The sequence below is a fragment of the Glandiceps talaboti genome, chromosome 17 (assembly GCF_964340395.1).
Source record: "Glandiceps talaboti chromosome 17, keGlaTala1.1, whole genome shotgun sequence".
Lineage (NCBI taxonomy): Eukaryota > Metazoa > Hemichordata > Enteropneusta > Spengelidae > Glandiceps > Glandiceps talaboti.
Window position 1 is genome coordinate 16,300,307 of NC_135565.1, and position 19,230 is coordinate 16,319,536.

Here is a 19,230-nt window from a genome sequence, read left to right on the forward strand (position 1 = left end):
TGTTCTATAGTGTGCCGTAAAGAGGCTATGTGATTTTACGACGACGGACGTTCTCTTTTTCGATTTTGTCGCAAAGATGTCATATGAGTTCAGACATTCTATTGTTGTCGTTAAGAGGCTTTGTGATTTGAGGACAGGAGAAAATTAAACATTCCATTTTTTGTCGTAGAAAGGTAAATGTAATTTTTACGACAATTGGGGGTCTAATGTTGCCATAAAGTGCCTACGTGATTTTACAATGATGAAATGTAGCCAATTGTCACGAAGATGTCTTTGAACTTGACATATTACACCCTGTGTGATTGATAATCCATTCCTAAATAAATCGTAATCCTCTCAAAAAAATTTCAGCCTCTTTCACACAGCTTACTTAATCTTGTATTTTTAGTACAGTCCCTCATCTACGATACCCAAGAATGGATCGACAATGCGACCTTCACATTGCTTCAATTCCTTCTTTTTTCCCGCAGCTTTAAATGAATACTGACTGCCAGATGCAGCATCGTTGGGATTTTCACCATAGAAACCATTTACTCCTGCTTTCATACACCACACGTAGGCTTTGTTTCCCTCACCGGCACATCTAGAACAAAATATGAATATTATTTGATAAAATTATCTAAATACAGAGCATTAAAAAAATTGCATACTTTCGCTAACGCGGTAACAAAAGGCAAAGAAGAGCGCCCTCACGAGTTGAAATTCAATCGTTGATGCCAAAGTATGATGGCTTCACTAAAATCTTCATATTGAAATCCAGATTCTGCATCAATATCTCTACCGAATCTAATCTTCGTCTCTTCCGAAAAGTTTCGACTAAATCCATCATTGGTTTTTTTTCCATATATCATTACGGTGCTAACAAACAGATGAACAAATAGGCAAAACATTGGGTGAAAACCCCGTGTGAAAATATTCATGAACAATCGCATGGTAATCGTAAGATACAGGCGTTGGTGGCGCTCTCACAATCGCCACACACACACACACACACACACACACACACACGCACACACACACACACACACACACACACACACACACACACACTTGTAGAGTGAAGATTAGGGGCGCGGCAGCAAACACTATAATTATGTTACGCAGCAGGATTATCATCATGACCAATATTTGCTATTTTTGTTTTCTCTAAGGTGAAAGCTATTTTAGTTGAGGACAATCACGAATACTTTTGTATACGTAGATTTAACACAGTTCAATCTTCCTTTCAATTTGCATAAATTATGTTGCTTTGTATACTATCTAGTAACTATTACTATACCTGCAGTAGTCATCCCTGCCATCACCATCTTCATCTTTCATGTACCAAGTACCTTCAAAGCCAACATCTAAGTCAGCAGATGATTTGTAATTATATTCATCAGCGCCCTCTGTGCCCGCCAACGCACATGCTAATTGGAAACCAAAATCTTCAGCTGGAACTACTCTGTAGATGACAGATTGATAAAATATTTTCGATTAAGACAATGAATCATCATTTCAAAGGGACCAGAAGCAAATTTCCATGTGGTAAAGTTTAGTGAGCAAAATTCGACCTCAACCTTAACCAGAAATCAGCATATCAGAATATTTGGAAACTCGTGGAGTTGAGTTTTGTTGAGACCACCCAGTTTCCAATTGATTAGTTTACAGTGGTCAGTCGTCAAAAAGCACTGCATTAACGTGATGGAAAATGTGGATAATTATTGGATCCTGCATTGAGTTAATAACCATTCGGAGTTACTATAGTAACAGTACATGACTTTATTTTCATTTATGTTTAAAAATTAAGAGACGCCTCGATGAATATTATAACCAGTTCAAAACTCCGATCTCCGTCTTCATTCTGAATGCAAAATAATACGTCTATACTAACTCCTTAAAATTTATGAAATCGCATAATGATAAACAACGCCACCAACGTTCACAATAACATTCTCACCTGCAGAAATCGTTTGCTGCGCCTTGTCCTTGCACGTCAACCCAACCACGGAAGTAACCCTCTAAACCAGGATCCGTTATGTCGTATCTACGTCTGTGAATGGTGCCTGTGCCCGCTATAAAAAAACCAACAAATTAATTATGTTGTATGATGTTACCATAGTTACAAACTACACGTAAACTGTGTTTAGGCTCCACTTGAATGTGTTTGATCGGAATATACACAATTACAAGGGGGGGGGGGGAGGTGTTTTATAGACATCCAGTGCGTGTAAAAAGATTGACTCTCCCCAAGACTTTGCAAAGAAATTACTGACCCACCCCTTCCTATGTCATTGGAATATCTGTGATCAACATATCATTTCACAAAAATAGTGACACTCCCCATACACTTGCATGAAAAGTAGTGACCTCCTCAAAAACACATGCCCTCCTAGGATCCTCCCTTGTAATTTGTATCCAGTCTCCGACTTTATACCTTATTCTTTGTTCTTGTTCTTGTTTTAGTTGATTGTTGTTAGTCTTTACTTGCATACCCTGTTCTGGCACCCTGCTATTTCGCACTCTGGATTGATGTCCGTGTGCAAAATGTCACGAAAGAGGTACCTGTCTATGTTACATGTATTTCAACAAGTTATAAATCTCTGTGACGTTGTTAGGATTTGATCACCAGGTACAAGCTTTAGGAAATACAACAACATTAATAATTCGAACTGTATGGACTGCTAGGTATCATTGGAATGGGTATTTCGAGTATACTGTAACTATAGCTTACATGACGGACAGGTACATCTTGACGGAGTACGCATGATTTTGACCTTTGACCTATCAAAAAACTCACCTCTCTCTTCACAAGGTGTACATGCTGGTACCGTCGTCATGCCCATCTCATCTGAGGTCATATTCATAGTCATTGATGTCATGACAACAGTGGGAGTAGATTCTGGTGTTGTCATCATATCTTCAGTTTTCGATTTCGTTGTCATCTGTGTAGTTGCATCCATCGGCATTGGTGTTGACGTCATCATTGCATCTGTAGTGTGTCTAGTTGTGGAGTCTAAATATAATATAAAAATGGCGCCAATGGCGTTTTAGTACTGTAAAGTTTGTGATAGTAAAAAAATGTTTACTCACATGCAAATCCACTCTTGTTGGGATGCAATATGTACCATAATTTTAATGTTGTTCTGTGCAGTTTGTGGTTGACAATATGGCATTTAAGAAAACATTTATCTACTTGCCTAACTACCCCTGTTGTTATCTCTGCCATATACACCATCATTTTGTTGTTACCATGGGCGTGGTAGTGTTTCTAGGTAGACATGTATCACTTTTTGGATACATTTATCAATGTGCCTAACCAACCCTGTTCTTGTATTTGCGATATACACAACTATTTGGCTGCTGCTATGGGCGTGGTCTTGTTGCTAAGCAAACACGGGATAATTTTATAAATATTTACCCGCATGCCTACCTATCCCGAATTTATCATGTATGTCATGTATGTCATCATTTGACTTTTGCTATGGGCGTATTCTTGTTGCTAGGCATACTTGCATGCATTTTTTGAATGAGACGGGTTGATTCCGAGTCACATGTCGACTTTCAGTTTGGCTTTGTCAAACTATCCATTTGCTGGCTTTTAGATTGCGCTTTGCGTAGTGTAAACGAATATCGTCTATCGCATGCTGACCCCTTTATGGCAAATCGTTGTCGTAAAGTAGTCTCTTTTACGGTAGCGTCGAAGAGGCATGATATAACTGTCGCTTGTAAGCATTAGGTAAATGAGAGCCGCGGGGAACCTGACAACGTACAGTTTGAAAGTGTAAATTTGAAGAGCAATATATCACAAATTTTAGAACTACAAGAGTATAAAACTTACGTTCGACCTGGAGTGATACTGTACTGTAACGTGTTCCCCACACATGCACTGCTTTGCATATATATGTACCAGAGTGCATAGTTGTTGTGTTGTATATAACAAGTCCGCCATCTTTGTTCATTTGATATGTAGCATTATTTTGTTTAAGATCTAGTTTGGTTGGCATATTTTGCACTTGCCATTCTACCATTGGTTGAGAATCACCAACAGCGAGACAGTCCAGGGTGACGTTACTTCCCACTACGGTTGTCATATACTCCAATGGAAACTCCTTGGCACTTTTGGTTCCAGCAGCTGTGGAAAAGATAATACAATAGGTCAAAGGTCATTCCATTAGAAAATATTTTGGTGGATAAAATCACGGACACTCTAAATTCGACCAAAATTTTGATGTAAGGTTACGAACGAGACATACTTCTATGAAATCTATCCAAAATAATGTGCACACGTGCTTAAAAGTTACGGTACAACAGAACATTTTGACAAACAATTTTACCAGTGACGTCAGTGTCTGTGGTGACACTTCAGCTTCGGATGAATGTGTGCATTTGTTCTTTTATTTCAGAGTCTAAATGTCTTCTGCGAGACCTCATCACAATAATTTGGTCGTCGCTACTGCAGTTTTATTGTCTCTAATGAAGCAAAGTAATGCGAAACCTAGTCGGACGTTTACAGCCATTTTGTGCACATTTATTGTGAATGTAAAAATACACTAACCTACAACCTCTAAACGGCTTTCCATCTCAACGCTGCCCACGGTGTTTAAGACACCACACACGTAAATACCGTCATCATCTTCACGAATGTTGGCTATAATTAAGGCCCCATCATCGGTTATTTGGTAACGATCAGAGCCCTCTTTGCCGGGAAACATTAAATTCTGTAAGCAAAATACAATAAAAATCAATCGAGTTGCAAAACAGGATTTGTTATAGCAGTGTCATGAAATCATTCTGTACCATGCACACTGAGTAGTGGACAATATGTATTATTATGTGACCAATAATATAGCTTTCCCATATCACATGACATGAACAATATGTATTTGTAATTTTCTCATATCACATCACATGACCAATAGCTTTTCCATATCACATGGCATGACAAATACATAGGTTTCCTATATCTCGAGACATGATATGTTGGCCTACTCACATTTGAACCTTTCCTATTCCAGAAGACTGTTGGTGTTGGGAAACCAGAAAACTGACACATAAACAGGGCATCTTCTCCAATTTCGGCAACAAAACGTGGTGGATCTATGGAATATATCCTAGGCTTAACTGTAAAAGATATGAAACAGAGTAATCATTTATACGACTAACTACATTTCTTACTCAACATTAAAGACTGAATGGCCAGAAAATGTACCTCTAGTGCTTTGAAGTCAAGATTTTGATCTCTGGTGTTGTTTTATATCTTCAACATTTGGAAAGTATGGTTACATTTTAAATATGAAGGTGGCATTACATTAATGTAATTTAAAATAATGCCAACATTTGATTTTGACTACATTTCAAAATGAAATCGTATGGCCACTTAATGTCACAGAATATTTACCTTCTACCTCTGATTATACTTGGCTGCTAATAGCACCAATTGAATTAATTTCACGAAATATCGTATGGCCACTTATTGTCACGGATTATTTACCTTGTACCTCCAACTGTACTTGGCTGCTAATAGCACCGATTGAATTAACTGCCGTACATGAATAAATACCAACATCACCAGTTTCTATATCCAACAGATGTAGGATAGATCCGTGGTTGGTTATGAGAGTCCTTAAAAAATACGAAATAAATGAAATAATATGAAGTTTCTACTTTTAGATGTTTACCTTATGAATATACTGCACTTATATGTACAACAACAACAACAACAACAACAACAACAACAACAACAACAACATTCATTTCCAAGTTGTTTTTATACTTTATGAAACTATCGAACGTTAAAGTTTAGAGGTTGTCTGATACGCATGTCCCGATGAAGTGTTCTCTGTTTGTTGACAGACATGATGCGTTGCCATGATGATGACATGCTCTTATTCACTCGAGGTGCTGCATGCTGACCACCAAGTGTAGTTTGACTTGTTTAATAGCATCAGAATTCACTTAAGGTAAAAGTTTTTCGTAAATCATGCAAATTTCTGCTCAGAAAGAAAGTTGTGTTTGAGCGTCCTTAGTTACTAGCTATGTTTTCGTAGTGTGGGACCCCGATGCGTACGTATGTTTCAATTGGACGACTGCTGCATTTTAATATCAACACACAACACCAACAGTTCATCTTAAAATATCACGACAACGCTACACCCAGGTTATTGTTGATACTTGGATTTTCTTGAATTCAAAAGTTTGTCAAAAATATGGATGGGAGTCTGTCAGCTCACGAGAGGTCTCAACTGATGTCAGAATCTCGAAGAATGACTTGGATAATGAAATTTGTGTACTACACACTTTTTAAATACAACCAACCTAATTATACATCGACATTATATTAAATGTATTATTATCAATTTTGAATTGTGATCACGTGACTTTACAGCGTGAAGTATGACGTAGTATAACGTCTTTCTACTCACCTGCCTTCCGGAAGTTCCCCACGAGACTTAGACCACGTGACGACAGGTTGAGGTAGGCCAGTTACTACACAAGTAAACGTGACGTTACTCTCTTCTGGTGCAGAGGTATCCATTGGAGATTCCACAAAACGTGGCATTTCTAGAAAGACAATAATATTGTTGAAATGACAGCGCTCTTTTGTGATCCTCTTTATCTGTGTAAAACACCCATTTCTGATATTAAAGTGAATTTCATAGTTTTACAGCACGGTAAAGTCAGTTTGTGATGGATTTGTACATCTAGTGTTATTTTGTTTTGTTCGAGTTTACACTTTTAAGAAATTCATTAACCCGTTGCCGGTTTCAAGATGCATCGCGCTTCTGCCCATACGACGCCAAATATTCGGTACACGCGGGGGTGGGGGTGGGGGTGCACGAGCTAATCGAGGGTGGCTGTCACCAGATCGCAAGCTGGATGTAGCAGTAAAATCCTTCTGTCAACGATGGCGTATAGTCATTTATCGACGAAAATGTTATTTCAAATAAAGACAAAACAAGCCGTCTCACGCAATGCATCTTGGGACCGGAAGATTGACATTTAGCCTAATATCTTTTCTTGTTTACAAACATAAGGAAAAACATCCTATAATTCGCCCGGTCAATGGCCGGAGAACATTTCCTAAGACGTGTACATAAACTCACCAAAGACCGATAAGATAGCAGATACGTTGACGTAGCCAGCTGAATTCCATGCATAGCATTGGTAACGTCCAGCATCATCAAGCTGTGCATTCATTAGTACCAACATGTTATCTTTCATGACACTCCTAGGCACCAAAATAAACGAGTCGTGAAATATACAATCATTGTGTCTCAATTTACCGGAAAACAAGCAACATGGTTTGAAAATTAGCAGAGACGAAGTACATTATCAAGAAGAACTCTTCTCGACAAAGAAAGTACATATAATGAAACAAAACAGTGCAAAGAAAAAAAAGACGATAGAGGTTATATTGTAATGATAGAGACCGCGTGAAAGACATGAGTCGGCCGGGATTTTTAAATTTTGAAGTTTTAAAGTTTACGGAAAATCAAAAGACCATTACGCTAAATATGAGTTGACCAGCTGCAGTGCTTGGATAGACTTCAGACAACAATAGAAGCGAATAGAAAATTTAGCGCCGTTAATAGTGGTCTGGTGATAGACATGATCTTTTTTCAGGCCTTACCTCTCTGGTGGTAGAAGGGCGCCATCTTTATACCATGATATCGTTGGTGCTGGATATCCTGAAGCTTCGCATTGCAGACGTGCAGTGTTTCCGACTGCAACAGTCGTATCTTGAGGGCGTCTTACAAATGAAGGTGGCACTGCCAAAGTACAACGATTTCATTATTTTTTCCTCGGTCGGAAAACCCAAAATATACTTACTGAAAATTCAAAAGGCTTATACATAAACTGGCTGTGGGCCATTGCATCATGAGAGTCAGTAGAAATAGTATATTCATAGTTGCACTATGAATATTCGTGACTCCTGAATGCCCCTATCAGTGTGAACCATCTCTCATGAATATTCAGTGTGCAACCATGAATATATTATTTCCATGATGCAATGGCCCACAGCAAGGATACCCTATACAGGCACAAGATCAACTAGGTGTTTTCTTGAAATCACAAATAATTGTAGGTGGTGGAAAATCATGAAAGTACTCTCCAGAATCCATAGTTTATGAAAATGCCTTTATTTTCTGGAGTGGTGTTCCACTTTAACACTCTATGTAATACGGTCTTTTATTTTGTACATTCGAGGGCATCACCTCAAGATATAAATGTAGTTACTTAATTGTTGAAGACAGGACATAATTACGAAATGTTAAAAATGAAATTATCATAAATTTACATACAATTCTCTACGTAATTTCATTGCATGAAATGTAAATACAGCTAGACATTGAAGAATATGTACATTATCTGATGAAAGTAACATGGAGAATATGTTAACATTTTATGATGGTTTAGCACTGGTGATGAGCAAAAAACTCGTAATAATTGAAGGAAAAGATTACCGTTTTTCTATATTTAAGGGGCAAACTGGATTTGGGTGATACAGTAAGTCGAAAGAAACTCTGTCTTAGTTTCTAGGGAAGCTTAAAATTGAAATCAGTTTTGAGGTCATAAACCTGTTAGTGGTGCACCGCTTTGATTATTGAAAATCCAAATAAATACTCCAACCCGCTTTAGAATTGAGAAAACAATCGTAAACCACTTCTATATTTCAAGCAGATCCACGTCCCCCATCTGTTCGGTTGTATACACAGATTTCAATATACACAGTACATTAGTTTGGCAATGCAAATAACTTCCACGTGGTATCCCTGGAAACACGAAGGCGTGTTATCTTTAAAGTGTTTTTGATGAATAAATGGACGTCAAGGCCATCACTTACTTTCAACGTCAACATCTGCAACAGCTTCGATTGAACCACCAGGGTAGCTTATTGTACATACGTATGTCCCACTGTCAGAATCCTCGGTGTCTAATATTCGAAGCTTACTTCCATGTTCAACACCCTCTTCCTGAAGTCTTCGATTATAAAAAAAGAATATTGTACGATGGAAGATTTGATAACACAAAATATGAAAGACTAGGTTACAAATAACTTTTAAATGAATTCCCATAGTCTGGAATATTATACACTATTCTGTGTCCAAACTATGGATAAACAAGTAAAATCAATGGTGTTGAATCACTTAACTGCAAGCCATTATGACTAAAACAACAATTAGCCCAGTTTGCAGTCTTTAGTGTCATGATACATTCTACAGTGGTGTTCAGTCTAAAAACCATGAATGATATATATTACTTCGCCTTTTTAAACTCTTGTCTTTTTTGACACAATTGCCAACCATTATAACACGATTCTTACCTTTCCATTGGCAATTCGCCATCTATTTTGCTCCAGGAAAATTGCAAAGGTTTATCACTTGTAGCCCTGCACATCAATTCGATTATTTCTCCCACCAATATTGTGATTGATTCAGGCTCTTCTAAAATTTCAGGGGGTGGCACCATTATTGTCGGTAAAACTATAACAGAAACACATGTACATATATAACTTGTCTGCTTGGTACATAATAATACCTTTTTTCATGATTTTGTAATACAAGTAACTCTTTTTTGTGCGTGATGAACGTTCTGAAGATTATTGTTGGGTTATGTGGGGATTTTGGCTATCATCTCTTCCCATCATGCCTAGCAGAACCCTTCGGTTGTGAATTCAAACCTAAAATAAATACATATAAGCATTGAATATGGTAATTATATGGTAATTATATGGTAATGAGATAGCAATCTATACTATGGTTATCTACCCTTGAACATATCTGAAAGGACACATGGACATCCATTCAAACAATTAAAACAACATTGCTACATGGATGATACGAATATGAAACAACAACCATATATAGGTGACAATTGGAACATTTTGTGAAATACACAGTAGTTACCACTCACTGTTTTTAACAGTGTCTATCAAATATATCCACAAGCTAAATCTCAGACAACACAAGTAATCTCAAAAGGAACTTTACATGTATATGGACATATAGGCTTGTGAAACTGGCACCCAGAAATTACCAATGTAAACAAAAATATCAAGCCATAATGTAGAAAATGTATCATAGTAATCTGATGAGTGGACGTAACTTGTCATGGATGATATTGCAATCTGCAATCCAGGCTTTCCTATGTCACACCTTAAATTACTTAAGTAAACATGACTGACAAGCCTTAAAGTGGAAGCCATTTCATAGCAGACTCAGTGGTGGACGCAACTTGTCACGGATGACATTTCAACTTGGAATCCATGTTTTCGTATTAACACAAAGGACATGTAATGTCCTCGAATGGACATGGTTTTCAAGGCTAAGTGGTATTTTCTACTTTTCAGTTATCTAAGTATGTTGGTGTCAAAGATAGTCACAATCATTGGAACGCGATGCAAGGGTAATTACAGTAGATAAAGTTGTTGATTTCATATCATTGGAATGCTATGCTTTGATGTAGATATTTAACTGATAGCAACAGCTGTACTGTATAAGGTGTCATAACTCCACAGGTATTACATTATTATCCCACCCAGTAGAAAAAAACACAAGATGTTGAAAAGAAGGAAAACTGATCGCTCAAACTGTTGACATTTTTGCCAAAAATGAACATGCTCACTGAAGATAGGGGATTGAACACTGTTACTGTCTTAAGAATTAGTCAAGAAACCTGTTGTCATTGAGTCAGACATGGAACGTGCTGTGAGAGCTATAAAAACAGGAAATTCTCAAGATGGATTGTCTGAGTGTTTTTTGAAAAATATAGCAACTCAGTGTAGCAAGAACATCTGTTGGGACTTAGGTCACGTGACATGCAGGAACTCATAAATATAATAGATGGGAAACTTTGGAACACCACCATAGACTCATACTTAAATAAGTTGCAGGATTAGAACGAGAGCTGTGTGATTTGATTATAACGAGAGTTGTATGGATTATCATGAGTTGTATGAATTATCATGAGTTGTATGGATTATGACGAGAGTTGTAGGGACTATCACTGTGAATTATCACAAGAGTCGTTAGATTATCGCGAGTTTTATAGATTGTGATGAGATTGAACTGGATTATAACTTTAATTATGTAATTATGACAAGAGTTTTGAAGATTATGACAAGCTAGAGCCGTGAGGATTATCAGTAGAATAGTGGAGATTATCGCAGGGGTTTTATGGATTACCATTAGCCATGCAGATTATCATGAGAGTTGTATGGAATATCACGAGAGTTGTATGGATTATTACGAGAATTAAAGGGGTATCATGAGAGTCGTGTGGAATATGATGAGTATCTCCTAGGAGGGCTACACATATGAAACAATGGTGTCGATTATTCCGAAAGTTTTATTTATGGTATCGAGCATTGTAAAAAATGAATAGTGTCATTGATGGATTCAAAAGTCTAAGAGAATGAGAATATCAAAAGATTCAACATGTCAATCATTCTGTGGTAGTGTTTATGATTTTACAGACAACAGTTACTTGAAGGTTGCGACTTTACAAATTACCACTTGCTGTATAAGAATTGAGAAAACGCGAAATAAAAATATCAAACGCGACAGCGGTGCAGCAATTCAATTTGCTTATATCAACAAAAAACATTTAACGAAAACTCTTGTGGTACAGACGCTTTACAAAATGTCCAAGGTTTTCTAGACTGAGCGTGCTGATGTCATGGTTAGCTTTGTTTTTGTTTTCTTTTCCATATTTTGAATTTGTGTTAGGACCCTAGGCAGCTTTCGTAATAGTTTATTTTTGTAAACCGTTCAACTATGTAATGAGATTGGTAACATAAAGCGCCAACGTCTTGTAGTAATCAATGGGACAGTAATCTGTTTTCTGTTTGGCCCGGCAGGCATTGTTAACAGGATTGTTGATTAAGTTGTAATGTAGATGCCAGCCAATGCAACTAGTGGACATTGGTGGTGGTGGTGGTGGTGGTGGTGGTGGTGTGTGTGTGTGTGTGTGTGTGTGTGTGTGTGTGTGTGTGTGTGGAGGGGGGGATGAGGGACAGACAGAGACAGACAGACAGACAGACAGACAGACAGACAGACAGACATAGACAAACAGACAGACACAGACAGACAGACAGACAGACAGACACAGACAGAGAGACAGAGCCAGCAAGACAGACAGACATACAACCAGACAGACAGACAGACAGACAGACAGACAGACACAGAAAGAGAAATACACACAGTGACACACAGAGCAATAGAGACAGACAGACAGACAGACAGACAGACAGACAGACAGAGTGGGATCATAGCCAACGTTTTCATTTCACTTAGTATAAAATAATTCTGATTGTATATTTATAGTAATCAAGGAGGATATCGTATTCATGACCTTTCGAATTTCTTTCCTGCCACTTCGTTTCGACTTTAACCCAATACTTTTCGCGAACACTTTTATGAGATAACATTTCGTGATTCCGAGGGAGTAAACTTTTTCAGGCAATTATAATGAATATCCACAAGAAAGTAAAGAACAACAAAAGTGGTGAATAAAAAACACACAACATGGCAGCTTCTTATGTTCTATCGTCATCTACATTCCGGAATATCTGACTTCACCTAATAAAATTTCATGGGTTTCCTTTATTCAGGGACAAACAAGACGATAACACTTACATGTACTAACATCAATGAACACTACTCAAACTTAAAAGAGCGTGGTTCCGATTATGCTTAATTTTAGAATAGATTGGGTACGTATATATTTTTTAACTTTTCTTTTTCATGTTTGAGTGTCTAGTTCAGGTAGTTATGTTTTCCATTGTTTTCCATATGGTCTCTGTATTATTGGTTTCTTCCCATCAGATGTACAGCCATGACAGATTGGAAGAACAGTTTTGTGTTGTCTTTTTTCCACATCCACTATAACTGGCTTCACAAATTTTGCGATTTTATTTTATTTTTGTCGAATGCGGAAAACAAATGTTTTGGGTCGGCAGTGAAAAACTAGGTGGGGTCGGGTAATCGGAAACAAACAATTCTTTAGACCTTATAACAGGTATTATGCAAATTGAAGACTAGAGTTAATCAATTCTGACTTCAAAACGTCAATTCCCAACTTATCACATATGTGTTTATGTAAAGCAATATCACTGATAAATAATCCCCTTTTTACTTGACATCATTTGACATTCTGTATGATATTTGCGTTTCAGTTTTAGCTAGGCGTTAACGCAATCAGCTGTCGATAGCATGATCGGATAAGACAACTGTGGTTGTCAGGGCATTTGGTCACGAACTTGTCAGAATACAGATGTTATTAGCGTCGGTATCGCTTGTCGTTCTTTGTGCACGTCATTTAACTCGTTGTAGTACGTGATAACACGTTTACAGACCTTGGTGTGGACCTTCATCTCTATGTATGTTGTGATAGGTTGACGAACGAACACGGGGTTACATAACACGCCCCGTCACCCCCCGCCCCGCACGACACATGCACGTACGCTAAACGCACATATTATTTTCATACATATATTACGGTCTACTGTACGACGTACGTACATACATACATACATACATACATACATACATACATACATACACACACACAGACATACAGACAGACAGACAGACAGACAGACAGACAGACAGACAGACAGAGACATACCTGGTTCGTAGTAGAAACAGGACGATTTCTTCTTCTTTTCTTTCTTACTTTCTGACTGTCTTGGAAACTGGTCACAGTCGAGGTCTGCCGGCCAGCCATCTCCAAACACATCGTCTAGCACACCTTCACAACCTTCCTTGGCCTACAACATAGTAAATTACATGGCGTTCTTAAATCAAAGTTGGTGCACTTTTTTATTCTCGCGAGCCAATGAATATTGTTTTTCTGTTCCGCGAAACGTCTTAATTCTGGGAACGTTCATTTAATTCCAAACAGAGTGAATGTAATGTGCGACAGGAGCTGGCAAAATACAAATGAAATGATTTAAATCTTTACAAAACCCCCGAGATTTGAGAGATTAAATTTTATATGATATCTATAACAAATGCCACTATCAAGAATATTATAAACAAGCCTTCATTGAAGACATAGTTCAGGCGTAAAAGCCCCCTCCAGGCGGTGCCGTTCGTGGCTTAAAATTACATGCATATGAGGCATGAACAGTTATTCCAGCATGGAAGTACTTCAAAATCATAAATCCCCCAATTGGTATCAACATTTATATCATCTTTCTTCCAGAGTAGTCATGTGACATGAACGGGTACAGTTTTTAGTCTGGACCAAACTGTTATGCGAGGTGTTTGCCTAGCTTCGATAATATTCTCCGGGTACGTTGAGGCCGGAGATCATTCTCTCAAACAAATCATTTACTCACCCTCGCAAATCAAGAACGTTCGACTGTTGCACATGCCACAGACAGACAAAGTAGTTAGAAGACAGAACAACAAATTAGCAGAAGTACTGATGTCAGTGGATCGACTACTAATTGTAGCTATAACTCTTTTTCAAATGCAAAAAACAGTATCGCTAAATGTCAATAGCTTGAACCTATACCAAAGTGAATATTTTAACACTTGTGTGTAACTTTTCTATGTGTACTTAGGACAACGTCCACTTTGTGTGTTGTTTCTTTATGAGAGGCCTTCAAAACTAAGGTATCGGATCGGTTAGCAAATAGAAAGGGATAAGTGTCAGTTCGTCCCAAGAGAATCTCAGGTGTGCGTCGGAATAAAGTCTCGTTGCTATCGCGCGAGGTCAACCTGCGTATTTCGGAGGGAAAAATTCCGTAGTAGCTCAGACAACCTGGTGTAGGTGGAAAAATGGTACTTTCTTTTATTTTTTCTAATAAGAACACAAGCTCAGAGAGGTCGAATGCATTTAAATACTGTCACCTCAACCGTTTTTATATCCCATAATATCACCATTATTTTACTATGTACCACATGCCCGCAAAAATTCGTCGTTGTTTTGTGTAACTATCTAGCTCTTTTTATCCAGCTCATTTCGATTTTATTTCAGATTTGATTACAGAAAGACACCAAAGACTATAAGGTTATAGACTGTGCCCCTTTAAATCCTGTGGTCGCAATTACCAAACAATCATGAAAGTAGTGTACACAGTAATGATCATATGGAGGCAACAAACTTACAAGTTCAACTATAATGTATTGATCTGATGTAGTGAACGATGGAATGACGTCATGGTTTTCAATCAGGCACATTTGAGTTGAACGAACGATTGAACGAACGTTGGTTGACTTATCATATTGTTGTCTACTGTTTATTTTGATTGCTCTAGATTTAGAAGATGATAACACAGTTAGTAAGAATCCACGCAAATCTTTCACAATGCGACATTTATGAAGTGTGACATTACATGACAACATGTATCATGTTCCTTTACAGAGTAAAGTTGTAATTAAAGGCCAGGGTTTCAATCCAAAGTTCTTACATTAGTGTTATTTTGTCAATGAAGGAGCAGTTAAAAATCGCACATGAGGACAACTCTTTTGTACTTGGTCATTTTTTTTCTTTAACTCTGGATTGTCGTAATAAACCATAGTCTCTTTTACGACATCGTGCAAAACACACGTCCTCAAGATGTATCACAGAAGAACTCGAAAATAAACCCAGGTTTGCGAGAATGTAGCCCTGCTGACAATTGTTATCACTCGTAAATTATATTTCAATCCGAATTGTTCTTTAAAAGAGTAAATACGATTAGAAAGTTTTCCCTCTTGTAAAGTTTACAAAAGTTTGTTATTCACTGGCCCACGTGAACCAAAATCTGCTTACGTCGATCATTGACCGGTAATTAGTAACAGGAAAACAATCGTACCCTTTTAGGATTAAGCTTTGAACGTAAAAACAACAACTTAACAACTGGTATTCATTCTACATCAGTGTTCAAAAAACTGGTATTGTTTTGGCTTTTTCACACATCGTCAGCTTAGTACTCAATATATTGATAGACTGGTTTCCTCAGTAATCTGTAACACACTTCGGTTCACACACAGTCACAGACAAGAAAGAAATTTCTTCGTTCTCTGTGGTTCACACAATTATGAAAAAACAAAGTGCAGATAACGTCATCAACTGCACGAACAGTGTGGTTTAATGCGTTCTTTGCGTATTTTGACCAGTGTAGCGAGAGCCATATGTTGTATACAGGTCACCTCCAATTGTTTCAAAGGAGTATAGAGTATACCCGCTAAAATATTTGAACAAAATTTCCGCCATGTAACTTTCTGACAACTTTCGATGCCATTTTGGACTAAAAGCATAGCAAATACGATGTATTTAATTGGTAACTCAGTATTTTAGTTTTCACGAAATTTTCCTACCAAAATGTTTTGAAAAAATAACCGTTTGTCTAAAATTTTTGCCGACTTTCAACTTCATTTTAGACTTGGATGATGTGAACGATCTCTATGACCTAAACGATGTAATGGGTTTGGTCTATAGGTGTTTACGTTTGCAAATATTTCATCAAAAAGGAGGTCGAGGTGTATAGCTTGCGACGGTAAGTTTTGTTGTAACACCAACTGTGTTTCCACTTTGAGCAGAACGTGATTAGTGTTGCTGCTTGATGCGTGTGAACGTGTCGATAAATACCAAGTTAATGAGGCCGATCTAACCAGTTACATATGTATTCCATTTAGTTTGTGTTTTATCTTGCGTCAACCCTGCGAACTATGCTGCGCTAACTAGTGTCAAGGAAGGGAAATAGACTCCGATATTTTCTGTTTTCTAACTTCTAAGAAAATAATGAACAATTTGGCACGATTGCCCTTTAAGTTGACAGTTATCTATTTCTGATTTGATTAGTGATTCGAAATCACTATGATATGTGAAATTACGTTGTCTTATTCAACCTCTGCAGTTGTGACTACTTTCCCGCCAAAAAAGGGTGAACGAAATTCTCGTTCTGTATTTTTGGGCGCGAATCAATCTGATTTTAGACGGGGATTCCAGATACAGTCTTTGTGCGTACAATGGTATCAAATCTATATTCTACAAATTATCTAATATCCAAGAAATGGTCATCAAAACGAGGCCTGAGTTTAGTAGACTAGTAATGAACTATTTTGGTAGGTATAGCTATGTGCTTGTTGGTGGCAGCGAGCGGGTTGAGAGTTGCTCACTCTTCTGATCTTGTACAACAAGATTGTCGGTTGTTCATTTAGTAACTCGGAAGCCCTACAAAAGCAGATACCGATGTCACTCCACATGAAACTCTCACAAGTTCTCCTCCCTGCCAGTGTCTGCGTATATCATACACTGTTACAGTGCAACACAATATGAAATGGCTTGATTGCGACGTTTAATGTTCTTGTTTGTGGTCTATGGATTATGAACTTCACATGCTATTAAGATTATAGCGATTAACATATAGATGCTTAAATATGTCACGCTTGACTAGTTTCATTATATAACATAATTAGTTAGCTTCTACCCTGCACTTGAAGTAGCCGCATGTAAAAAAAAGAAGGTACGTGTACATCGTTTGACGCATATGCCAGCGGTATTACAAACCACCCCCTGTTGAGTTCGGTTCGTTGTTTAGTAAATACGTAAAAGTTTGAAAGTTGTTGGCTGTCGATCCGATAAAGGATATGCAGCTAACAAACACGGTGTGGATTGCCGACAGCAGATGATAAGCACATGTTAGCTTTTGGTCATCAGCTATAAGTTTTCATGTGCATGCTGGAAGGAGGTTGGTAGCTTCCTAATACGACTGATAATGAGTAAACTCGAAAACATTTGGTATTGCTTATATTGGTATGTCATCTGCTTCAAAAGAAGCAGGAATGTGCCTTGTGAACACGTTCTAGATGTGTGAAACACAACGATAAAAACGCATTGATAAGGCAAATACAAAGAAACAATACAATCTAAAGATATTTGATGCGTTGTTACTTTAGCTCCAAATCTTTGTCCCTTTATTTCGATTCGGTACTTGTTCCAATGTAAGAGTCCCTTTTTGAATTGAAAGGCCGGCTTTTATGTCAACTTTGAGGAGCATGAGTGTATTCAGAAAGAGAGAGTCTGAGACCGCAATAAAAAGGGTTCTTACCTTAATGCAAAGTTCTTTGCAAGGCTGTGGGGTTTTCATCTTTTTCTTTCGTGGACATTCTGGTAGGAAAGCCGAGCACAGGAAATAAGAAATATACGGCGAACAACTGGCTTTCATCAATGGCATATATTCATTTAGCCCTTCGTTGACTTCATCTTGACTGCTGTGTCCAAATAAGTTAGGCAAACGTGTGTTGTTGTATGGTAGGTGAGTTTGTAGACACGCTGGGACTGTGATCTGTTCACATTTATCCTTCCTATCCTTCTTTCTTTTCCTGTCCTTACCCTTTTTGTTCTTTCCCTTACCCGCATCACCGAAAGCTACCAATACCAGCAAGAAAATCACCAATATATAATACGTCTTCATTTTGAGCAAGTGACTTCTACTGTCGGAGTCAATTAAGTGAGACGCACATGTGAGCTTAAGGGATTAGTACATTTCTGTAGAGGGGTGGACGTTCTCATGAGGGACAACTTCATTGTCGACAGTCACAAAACAAAGTGACAGATGTTCATAAGCTAACACCTCAGAGAGTGTTTATCCTTGAGTTAACAATAGCTATTGAAAACACGACTGGATTAGGGTTTTGAAAGATTCTCTAATGATTTCAGTGTCTGAACTGTCAGTTGAGTTAGGCACTCAAAAACAATGGTAAAGTCTGTCAAGTTAGAAACGGCGACCCTTGACCTCGAAGTACGAACCAAGTAACTTTATTCCCTTAGTATTGACAGATCTGATATACCGGATTACGATACAGCAGTGAAATCTTTGTTATTTGATTGATAACATCACGGGCGTTGATAAGTCAGCTCAGTGTGTTGGGCAAGACACTGATTTTGCACGACCTCGACTTTATTTGTACAGAAGTAGTTTAGTGGAAACTCTGCTATCTAGATTTTACATACGTGTACGTGTTATTGCTGTTTATATTATTTGAATAGTCAGAGATAGGTCGCACTGGTCTTCTTCCAAGGAATGATACCATAGAGGTAACATCACGTGGTGATACCAAGTTTAGACGTAGATCATGACATCACACTCTGACTCCCTCCCTAGTCCACCCATAGCACATGGAGTTAAACATCTCTAATAAGATCTGTCTGCTTGGTTCAGTTTCTTTAGTATATTCGCCTCTTCCCCAGACCCCCTCCAAGATCTATGCCTCTTCTTATCCCTCGACATAGTCAAGATTGACACATGGA

The 19,230-nt window shown here is 37.9% G+C and overlaps 1 protein-coding gene across 1 annotated transcript; it reads right to left on the reverse strand.

Annotated features, from left to right (window-relative positions):
• Positions 1-384: 384 nt before the first annotated feature.
• On the reverse strand, positions 385-18,394 carry LOC144448129 (roundabout homolog 2-like). Its single transcript, XM_078138281.1, has 15 exons — positions 18,029-18,394; positions 13,612-13,753; positions 9,308-9,467; positions 8,828-8,964; positions 7,613-7,751; positions 7,086-7,210; positions 6,405-6,543; positions 5,474-5,604; positions 4,976-5,103; positions 4,538-4,700; positions 3,821-4,114; positions 2,780-2,995; positions 1,940-2,054; positions 1,280-1,444; positions 385-583 (listed from the first exon to the last, which is right to left on the reverse strand). Exons 1-15 carry the CDS (start codon positions 18,392-18,394, stop codon positions 385-387), a joined length of 2,619 nt encoding a protein of 872 aa, XP_077994407.1.
• Between the last annotated feature and the right edge of the window lie 836 nt (positions 18,395-19,230).

Bases quoted from the DNA above. Each gene is read 5' to 3' on its own strand.
- LOC144448129 (XM_078138281.1), bottom strand. From the start codon at position 18,394: ATGAAGACGTATTATATATTGGTGATTTTCTTGCTGGTATTGGTAGCT. The intron at 13,754-18,028 runs GTAAGAACCCTT...ACTATGTTGTAG, and splicing joins GCAAAGAACTTTGCATTAAG to GCCAAGGAAGGTTGTGAAGG. The intron at 5,605-6,404 runs GTGAGTAGAAAG...GTATTTTTTAAG, and splicing joins GGGGAACTTCCGGAAGGCAG to GACTCTCATAACCAACCACG.